At 35.6% G+C, this 10,321-nt stretch overlaps 2 protein-coding genes across 2 annotated transcripts; one reads left to right on the top strand and one right to left on the bottom strand.

The window, feature by feature from the left end:
- Window positions 1–366: 366 nt before the first annotated feature.
- LOC130944522 (uncharacterized) lies at window positions 367–3,227 on the top strand. The gene is made up of 6 exons (XM_057872870.1): window positions 367–801; window positions 947–1,061; window positions 1,317–1,528; window positions 1,619–1,646; window positions 2,179–2,287; window positions 2,938–3,227. The coding sequence occupies exons 1-6, from the start codon at window positions 523–525 to the stop codon at window positions 3,017–3,019; spliced, it is 825 nt and encodes a 274-aa protein (XP_057728853.1). The 5' UTR covers window positions 367–522; the 3' UTR covers window positions 3,020–3,227.
- A 415-nt stretch (window positions 3,228–3,642) lies between these two features.
- Window positions 3,643–7,379, bottom strand: LOC130944520 (general transcription and DNA repair factor IIH subunit TFB4). Its single transcript, XM_057872869.1, has 11 exons — window positions 7,200–7,379; window positions 7,036–7,124; window positions 6,666–6,948; window positions 6,449–6,495; window positions 5,992–6,029; window positions 5,860–5,905; window positions 5,638–5,691; window positions 5,470–5,538; window positions 5,099–5,175; window positions 4,428–4,523; window positions 3,643–4,256 (listed from the first exon to the last, which is right to left on the bottom strand). The coding sequence occupies exons 1-11, from the start codon at window positions 7,228–7,230 to the stop codon at window positions 4,193–4,195; spliced, it is 894 nt and encodes a 297-aa protein (XP_057728852.1). The 5' UTR covers window positions 7,231–7,379; the 3' UTR covers window positions 3,643–4,192.
- Between the last annotated feature and the right edge of the window lie 2,942 nt (window positions 7,380–10,321).

The raw sequence follows: 10,321 nt of genomic DNA, 5'->3' as shown, positions 1-10,321 counted from the left end.
ATAATTAATTTATTCGATAATTATTTACTAATTTCTCAGATTTTACACCGCTGCTGCTAACCCAAACTCATTACCCATTTTTGGTGTTGAAGGCGTGATATTTGGAATATTAATAAAGTCATCAATGGGTGAAAGATATACAGTAAAAATATTATATACATACAAATATTTATTTTTCATGTAAATAAAATGTTTATTCTTAATGCATATATTTGTTTTTAATATAAATGCAATTTTCACCCATCTCATTATTCACGTAGTGAAATTCTTTTCAAATTAATTTTCATATTCTTTAAACTTAAATTTTATTATCTTAAATGGTTTCAAACAAGCTCTAAATTAAAATATGAAAACGTGCAAAAAGTAGAGAGGCTCTCTGACACGTGCACGTCAAAACGACGACTCTCTCAATTTTTGGGAGAAAATTGAAGAAAATCAATTGGGGGTTTCGAAAGCGAAGCACTTTGCCCAATTCAGGTTCCGATTCCACGTTCCCTCCTCAAATTGATCGTTGTCTTCGTGATGGGACACCACCGTGAAGCCGTAGAGGTGGCCAAGACGGTGCTTGAGGTTGCTGATGTCACTTTTGCCGCCGTCGAATACGGCCATCATTACCTCCACCACAAGCACCACAACGCCGCCGCCCAGGAACCTCCGGCCGCTAACTGTCCCTCGGATGAAGAAGAATTACAGTCTCTTCGATCGGAGAATCGCCGCCTCAGGAACCTGCTCGAGCAGAATTTGAAGCTTCTTCAGAACCTATCTGAATCGCCCTCTTTTCTGAACAATTGTCCCTCTGATGTATGTTTGTTCAATACAGCTTTATTTCCTTGAGGGATCTCGTTTTCTGACAAAAAAAAAAAGTTTATTTATTTTTTATTTTTTTAATTGGGCATATTGATAGTGATCGATAAACCTTACAATTTCTTTCTGTTGATGGTTATAGCTTCATGATCGGTTAGTTTCCACCGTGGAGTCTGATGAGTACTTGGCTAAGCTCAAGTTGTTGCAGCAGGAAGGGTTTAATGGTGCCATGCAATTTCCTTTTAAGGAAGCCACTGGTATATATGCATTATGCAATTATGCATTTATATTAAAGTTTAATTTTTATGCATTGATCATCATTCAATCAAATTCATTCGTTTAGATAACCATTTAAGTACACATCCAAAGAAATAAATAAATTTAAGTAGTGGGTAAGGAAGGTAGTTACTTTAGCTCATTACTAATATATGATATGATATAGTTAGATGTTTATATAAAATGTTTTTACATTGATAATGGATTAATTTACTTGGACATTGAACGTTTGACAGAATTTGATCATGATTGTGCTGATATTTTGATCAATGTTGATTCCCAACAACCGAGTTGGTGGGTTTGGGTTACTGATGATCTTGAGCCAAGTAATTCGGAGGAAAGGAGTGGGATTGATGATGAAAGTTACATAGTCATCAGTGAGGAACATGTGGTTGATGGAGTTGCAAACTTCATGGCAAGATGCATTCTGTCAAATCCTAAGGCTCTGGTATGTGTTTGGTTGCTACTTATGCATGTTATTGCTTATTTGATAAGATGTGTCTAATGAATTTGTGTGGTTGTGATTCGTTAATTGCAGAAGTTATCTCCAGAGCAACTGCAGAAAGGTAAGTTTGCAGTCAGACCTTCAGATTTTGAATAATTTGCTTCTTCCATTAGATCTATAGAAATTATGTGTAAAGATCTAGTCTGTTGCTCGAATGAAATGGGTAATGATTCTACTGAATTGTGCCTTAGTGCCCTTGTACATTTTTATGCGTGAAAGGGTGAAAATAGTGTATATAATAACCATAACTATAAACCTGGTTTGTCATCTCACTGTATCTTTTGAGCTGTTAAGACCATTATTATTGATGGTAAATATATATAATTGAGATTCCCTGATAAATACGCTGGATGAGTGTAATACTAGTTTCTCTAGTCATATTGGTTTGTTCTTTTTCTGTTTGAGATTTATTATTAGTATTAAGATTGCCGATTAACCAGGATATTGTTTTATATACCATGGTACTAATTGTATTCACTTTTTGTTACTTCTGTTCTCTTGCATTCATGCAATTTTGTATGAAATATTCTGCACTAGCTGCAGGTGCAATCAACAAATTGATTTATCTTATATTTTAAATCATTTCATGGCAGTTCTATCAAAAGTTTTGGCTGGTACAAGCAAACTGGAAACGGTTTTTAATATCTGGGAAGCTGGGAAGTTGTTTTATGCTTTGTCTACCTGGGGACTTGCTTTGGCGGGGTATCTCTCTCTCTCTCTCTCTCTCTCTCTCTCTCTCTCTCTATATATATATATATATATATATATATATATATATATATATGCATACTTGTCTGGCCTCTCCTTTCCTAGCCATAACAAAGATAGACACACTGCATAATGGAAACTATTCTTTGGAACCACCTTTTGCTTCGATATTGATTTTGAAAAAATAAGTTAATAATTTGAGCAGGGTAATCAAACTCGAGTTCACCTTAACACATGAAGCTTACATGAGTTGAGATGAACTTGAATAGTAAAGCTCAACTTGCAAACTTGATTAGAGACATAAATTTGTAAACTCTTTACCCCTTGCTAAGATGAGTTAAAGGTTTGATAACATTGAATTTGAGAGACTGCAAGGACAAGCATATATAATGGTTATCTATGATCTTCCATGACCTATAATCCTATATGACAGACTGAACTTCCAGCTGGATGTTGTTTAGTTCAAGTAATATATTGTTCAAATTATTATTATGTAAACCCTTTCTTTTACCTAGCATTTTTAGCAAATGAGAGTTCTTTCAAGACAGTTTATAGTTTACTGAGAATTCCTTTGTAAAAGACGTCGATGGCTATTTCCTTGACCCGCCATTCTGATTTCTTAATGTCTTTTATGACCATAATAGGCTGTACAAAAGTCGTGCTGTGTTAAGAGTTGCCGCAAAGGGTATTCACAGTGGCAGTAAACTCGCTCTAAAGGCACTCTAATGATGATGCGTCTTCCATGGCCATGTCGAATTTCACATATCCACCATGGAGCTTATAGGGCCTTATCCAAAATGTAAAATGAATTCGTTCATTATTTCCTATAAGTTCTAGGCCTCATGTAAATAATGGTAAATAACATTTACATCTGGTGCTTGTTGAAACTGTATCATTTGGCTTCTAAAATATTGCTTTGTGAATTAGCACGTAAGAGCAGGTTTATTTTTCTGATTACTTAATAGGCGGTTGATGGTTTTTATGCTCACTTTGATCCGTGTAGGTACATGATTTGAGTTATTTCGGTACTGAAAATTTTAATTAGTCAAATTCTAAGTAGTAAATGTAAGTCAAATCAGTCCTTTGAAAATACAAGGAACTAACTAAACCATTTCAAGCAACTAGTGTAACTCTTTGGTTTTCATGGAATTAATTTTGAAACTTGTCTGGATCAAAATGATTCACGCATCATGTATCTACATGGGATAAAGTCAAGATTAAGCCAATTTAGAGAAATTATATATTATCAACTTGTTAAAATATCACTTCAAATTAAAATTGATTTCTTTCTTATAAATATTTTTTCGACGGTATAATAACTAACTCTCAAATAGCAATAAATAACCATGTAAAAACAGAGTATACAAACCATCTTCTTGGTTTATAATGTCATTTAACAACCATTTTGATAGAAATTAAAATAAACAAAATCAAGACATCTTGTACTCTGTTCATAAGGTTACCAATGCAATGCTTGATTGCGTTGCCGGTTGCTGTTAGACATCATTACAAAATGGACGCCTTTTAATAGAACCCAACTTTCTCCAATACAAGAAAAGTTCATGATGGTTCATCAGAGAGGATAGATGAGATGCTATTTAATAAAGTTCGCAGCCCACCATTGGATATGGTGCTAATCATAGCTTTCTAAGGAAATGACAGGCCATTATGAAGCTCTTCTGTATCTATCCTGCTATGCAACTATCCAGTATACACAATGACCCTCATTTTTCTGGGACCTACAATGACCTCTTAAGAAACTTCAGTTGCCTAACAAGACAGTCAAGGTAATTTCACGCCAAAATATCGTCACGCTGCTTATATGGAAGGGAACCTTGATTGATCTGCTTTCTAGTGGCAGTAACAAAAAATGTTGAGCATCAAACACACCATAATGTATCAAGCTTTTCTTTTCCGGTCAGTAGATGAGGGAACATTTGATTGAGCTTGGCCAAATACAGACCTGCAGAACGTGCGAAAACCAAAAAAAAGGTAAACAACATGAGATGAAACTGGAACCCTCGGGTTATGTAAATAACATGAGACTATCCACGATATATTCATTCAAGGTCAAAGAATCTTATATGCAGCTTAGAGAAACAGATTATCAAATGGCCATGATATGAACACTCACCCACAAGTTGAACATTTATCATGATGCTCACAGAATATGGATAAGCATACAGAGCATACATAGCCCATGTCAATTGTTTGCTTATGACAGAAGCACCTGCAAAATGTTACACAATTAGCCAGGTGTGGGTTGCTAAAGAAAAGATATCAAATGTATAGTCTGATTTTCACATTATAATATTCTCATTTATATGGGGGATACATAGTAAGGTAATGAGTAGTATAATTTAGGCACAGCCCAATTAATGGAAAAATTAGATATTAGATATTACTAGAAATAGTATAAACAGGAGTAGTAGAAATTGTATTATCGAATGTTGAATGTTAACGAAAATCCCCTCTCCCTTTGAATTCTCACTATCTTCTCTCCGGTCAACAATCAGTTAACAAAAGAGTCCCAAACGGAAACCCCACCATAATGTACCACAGAAGCAACATAGAGAACAAAGTTTGAATAGCTATGTACTACCTTCAAATCCACATGCAATAAGAAAGAAAGAAAAGCATTGGGGAAAAAAAAAAAAGAAAAACATAAGAATCATAAGCTTGCTCGAAGCTAGGGTGCAGTCCGAATGTTCTGAGCATTATAGATGGGAGGGAGAAACATATAAAGAAGAAATGATGATAAGAAATCTGCAACAGAAAAAGATAACAGCACATGAAATAACTTACGATGCACGAAAATCCACACCCACAGATTTAGGAAGCCGCAAAAAGGCACGAGAATGCAAATCAGTTGCAAACACCGTCTGTATAAACAAGTTAGACTAGCATCAAAAGTTGAGAAAATAAAATCATAATATAAATAACCTGATGAAAAAAAAAAAAAAGAAAAGATCCTACCCCAAATGAAATCAAAAGTTGTAAAGGAATCATTATAAATCCTAGAATTTGTTTCCAACCATATACAACAAAGCATGGCAAAAAAGACTTTTTTTGGGGTTGCAGGTTTCTAAATCTTAAGAATGACACAGACTATTACTTAATCATGAACAGAGAAGTGGCAAAAAAAATTCACAATTCCGCCAATTAAGAGAACTTACTGAAAAATATTGGAAAAGCCCATCCAAATGGGGAGGCCTGTAATATATGCCACCAGTTATGTACGAAGCCTGATATTCATGTTATAAAATGAAATTGTTAGTGCCAATATAACATATCAGTAACTGCAACACCAAATCATTCAATGTGCATGTGTATTATTTAATCACCTGTTGGAGGAATGCAGAATTGTTAGAACCAATATAACAAGAATCTATAGGGACCTGTGTTACAAAAGTATTAGTCATACATAAAAACACTAGCAATTTTATGTCCCATTAAATGACTACTCCCTGAAAAAGCCCAAGAACATAACAGCTAGCCCAGAAATATGCCGAGGTCAAAGTGAAATACAGAGAAAAAGAAAAGTAAAGTGAAGAATCACTACATACTGTTGAGTGCTGCGCAGAGAATATTGAATTCATGATTGCCACATACCTGTAAGGAAGTAAAATAGAGTGAATGTTCATTGCACAAAACGAATAATGTGAAATAATAAAATATAAAGATCAGGAGAAGCATACTGTTCTGGTCCATCAGCAGATCCTTGCAAACACAAAATCTGTTCATAAATTAGCAAATACACAAAATTTATTAGTCAAAATCTGCAAATCTTTAACAAAATGGTAAAATAAAGCCAAAACGCGCAAATAAAATAAAAGAACAGGTGAATCATATTTCAATACTCATTCCACGATTTATACCAGTACAGAATAAACTAGATTTCACAACTCATTTATAACTTGGAATGATCTTTATTTAGGTATTTCCCTCTCATTTCATTACTCAACTCTGGTAGCACAATATCAACTAAAACACATGCCCATTAAAACAAAAAAGATATTGCTAAACCGATCACACTTGACTAACAGCAACTCATTACATTCAAGTGCAGTATAAAACTCTATCTAAGAACACACTAATGATTAGGCATTAGGCATTAGGCATTAGGCAAGCATATAAGAATGTATATATACACACCCGAGGCTGAGGATGAATGGGCCCCGAACGAAAAGCTCTCTGTATATCTGAACAGCAAATCAGGTCAAGCAAATATCTCACAGTACACTTACAAGTCTATAGTGAAAATTCTTAGATATCAGAAGTAATACATAACTAAACTTCTACCCTAATCATTTAAAATAAGACATTTTCATAACTAAAAGAAGCATTGAATGCAATGAGTGGAAGAGGATACAACAAAGCGCCATGGACAAGGATCCCGAAAGGAGCGAAGGAGGAGGAGCTCCTCCACCTGCAGCATTAACCCTGGGCTTTGCCAATTGCTGGTCCCCAGCTAGGAAAACCTCGAGATTGTGCAGCAAATCGGAGTAGAGGGAAGGCATGGAACCGGTGGTGGAGCCATGGTTCTTATCGGAAGAAGAATCGTAGAGGTAGGTGCAGGAATTGCAGCCAGTGGCGATAACCACAACCTGATTGAGCTGACTAAGAAGCAGGATCGAGTTGAGAAACGCAAGCACCTGAAAAAAATAAAGAAAGAATTAGGGGAGAAAACGAAAGGGAAGGGGGTCTAGGGTTTATGAGAGGAAGGGGATGAAGTTGGTTACATGAGAGAGGAATTCGGAGAAAGGGAAGGAGAAAGTGGACCAGAAGAAAGGGTTGGTGTCGAGCGTCACCACGAGGAGGCTGACGTCATCTGCAACGGATTGAATAAAGAAAGGGATCAGAAAATGAATGGAATTTGAAGGGGAGGTGAAAGCACAGTACGCACCTGAATAGAGCTTTGAAGGAGCAGAAGGCATGCTTCAGTCCCGGTGCTTCCACTTACTCAGCCGCCCTCCTCCCACTTAAAATGTCTCAACTCTCAGATTGTCCTTGGTTAATGGTTACTATCTAAAACTAAATGTATGACCCAATTAACGGAAGCGTCTGTCCGTATGTATTTTAATTTTAGATATACGATATAAAAGTATAAAATTAATTACATGGGCAAAAAACTTCAATAACCCAAAAGCTTGTCAATATTAGGTGGATCTTCCAAATCATAAAAGTCTATGTCAAAGTCCCAACTTTTATTTTTCAATTCGATTTAATAAAAAACCTAGTAAATCGAATTTATAAATTCGAACTAGGTGCATGATAAATGTGCTAGTAAATTAAACTAAATTGCTTCGTATTATACATAATAGTAAATTGAATTCATGCAATTCGATTTAGTCACGTGAAGTAGTCCATAGAAAATTGAAGCTAATAGTTTTGATTTGATGGTTTTGTAAATTGAAATTCAAAAATTTGATTTACATGTTGTTATCATCTCTACTAATTCGAATTTATTGACTTTAAATTTGACTATATATACAAATCAAATTCATTTCATTCGAACTAGAAAACACACAAACTTCACACCCAACTCCACTACCCAGATCCGAATCTATAAACATAGAGGACGATTCGAATCATCTATATCGGCTCGCCGTCCACTTCAAGGTTAGTGAAAAAAAAAATTTGAAAATAAATTAGTCGTTCTAGTAACATTAACATAGTTCGTGTGGTAGTTGCTTGGAGTCGTTAATTAGGATTATTCAAAGAAAAAAAAAAGAACGGATCTTTGAATTAAGAGCATGTTAGAAGTAGTGAGCTATTAGATGATTAGATTTTGATAACTTGAAATGGTACTTAAGAAGATCTCTTAGGATTGTAGGATATATTAGATTTTTTAAGTTGTTAGTCCTATATTCAACTAGACTTGGTTTATGATTAGGATTAACAACTATAAATTTTTTGAGTTTTTTGAAACAATAAATATAAATTTTTTTTGGACTTGTGATGCACTTAGGCAATTGTTGTGTTAACATTTTGTATTTTTGTGTACCCGTGGAGGACTACATGCATTGGTAAATTTCTTTTTTTTATTTAGAATTTTGAAGAATTGGGTCATGAATTATGTAGTGATTTGTTGTTACCCATGAAGAATTGGTAGGGCATTATTATAAACATGTTTTTTAAAGTTAGCGCATGCAATGTTTATTGTTTTTAGAATTTTATGCATTGAACATTTTTTTGTAACGATTGTGATAAAGAATTGTTGGGAATAATATACCATTCCCCCTTGAGAAAATACCTTTCACAGAGAAATAAAATAGACACAATCACAACACAAGAATTTAACGTGGAAACTCCAATTACTGGAGAAAAACCACGGCCGTTGCCAAATGACAACCAAAAAATATCACTATGTGAAACTTTTTACAACATATAGACTTCTTTCTCTCTAACACCGGCACCCCAGTACACTCACACTCTCAAAGCAAATATTTAACTACACCTCACAACACTCTCTAATCAAAAGGTATAGAGGAGAAGAAAAGTCATATACAAGATTTAAGTGTTTCCGACTGGTGCGAAAAATATGGAAAACTTAGTCTCATATTTATAGCCTAGGTCACCCACTCTATTTGCTATCCTAAGCAATGTGGGACTAATTCAACCAAATTCTAACAATCTCCACCTTGATTGAAATAGCTACACATCTTCAGCTTCCATAGTCAACACCGACAATTCTTTACTGTCATTGTCTATACCGACAATCATAGTTCAAAGAACTATCATACTCCACCATGAAAGTATACTCACTTGGAATTAGACCACTCCAAGCATTTCGCCTTGGTACAGATTGAAACCTTGCTGAAAATTCATGGTGCAACTTTCAAATTGGATTTTCCTGGAAGTTCTTCAGTCATCGACATAACTCCGCCACACACCTTGCATCTCAATGCCAACCAATGCCCGTGTGCAATTGTGGACCCGATTGCCACAACTTATCCTTATCCATGGCAGTCCGGTAATACCATGAGGATACTTCTTGTCTTCTAGAGAACATCATCTTCTCTCATAGAGAGAGCAATATTGCAAGTATCAGATTGAGAGCCTTTTTCTGAAACCGCATTACCTGGACAATTTCTCTTTACATGCCCAGGCTTTCCACATTTCCAGCATGTTACACTCCTTCCACGATTTCTTTTTCCATAATTGTCACCTCTAGCTACAAACGCCAAATCTGATGAAGTGCTACCCTCATTTTTCATTCTTCTTTCTTCAGCAATGAGCTTACTGGCAACTTCTTCAAAATTCAGAGTTTTCTTCCCATACATTAAAACAGGTTTGATATACTCATAGGAAGAAAGGAGAGACAATATGAGCCTCAGTGCCTTATCTTCATCATCAATTTTCACTCCAATTGCCTCTAATTCAGAGACAATACCATTGATAGCACTAAGATGGTCGGAGATTTTCACATTGTGATCCATGCGTAGATTATGGAATTGCTCCTTCAATAACAACCGATTTGAGATGCCCTTTGCCTGATACAACCCTTCGAGTTTATCCCAAAGTTCCTTGGCTGTTTTCATTCCTTGCACATTTGCAAGAACATTCTTAGCCAAACACAGGCGAATAGCACTTGCAGCTCTCAAATCTAGTTCCTCCCATTCTTCATCCTTCATACCAGAGATCTTCTCCTTCAACGCCTTGTGCAAACCTGATTGTATCAACACATCCTTGACTTGTATTTGCCACAAGCCAAAATTGATTCTTCCATCAAATTTCTCTATTTCAAGCTTCACAGCACTTGAATATCCTGACATTGTTGCAACCGTATACTGGAATAGTATAACTCAACTGTAGACCGTGCACTAAGAAGGGTCCTCATGAAAGAGAGGTGGGTCACAATGGACACACTTAAATACCAGGTCTTTCCTTAGCCAGAACCTTTCCAAACTGCACTCTCACAGTGTCACACTGCCTTCCAGCAACAACAACAGCAACCAAAGATCAACATCAAGCTACATGACAAAATTCTTTTCTGATGTGGAAGGTCAGACTAGGCTGCAACCA

The sequence above is a fragment of the Arachis stenosperma genome, chromosome 8 (genome assembly GCF_014773155.1).
Source record: "Arachis stenosperma cultivar V10309 chromosome 8, arast.V10309.gnm1.PFL2, whole genome shotgun sequence".
Taxonomy (NCBI): Eukaryota; Viridiplantae; Streptophyta; class Magnoliopsida; order Fabales; family Fabaceae; genus Arachis; species Arachis stenosperma.
This window is presented reverse-complemented; position numbering and strand designations above follow the sequence as displayed.

Coding starts and splice junctions, on each gene's coding strand:
- LOC130944522 (XM_057872870.1), top strand. CDS start 523: ATGGGACACCACCGTGAAGCCGTAGAGGTGGCCAAGACGGTGCTTGAG. Junction 1,062..1,316: donor TCCTTTTAAGGAAGCCACTG/GTATATATGCAT, acceptor AACGTTTGACAG/AATTTGATCATGATTGTGCT. Junction 1,529..1,618: donor TGTCAAATCCTAAGGCTCTG/GTATGTGTTTGG, acceptor CGTTAATTGCAG/AAGTTATCTCCAGAGCAACT.
- LOC130944520 (XM_057872869.1), bottom strand. CDS start 7,230: ATGCCTTCTGCTCCTTCAAAGCTCTATTCAG. Junction 6,949..7,035: donor TCTCCGAATTCCTCTCTCAT/GTAACCAACTTC, acceptor TATTTTTTTCAG/GTGCTTGCGTTTCTCAACTC. Junction 4,257..4,427: donor GATAAATGTTCAACTTGTGG/GTGAGTGTTCAT, acceptor CACGTTCTGCAG/GTCTGTATTTGGCCAAGCTC.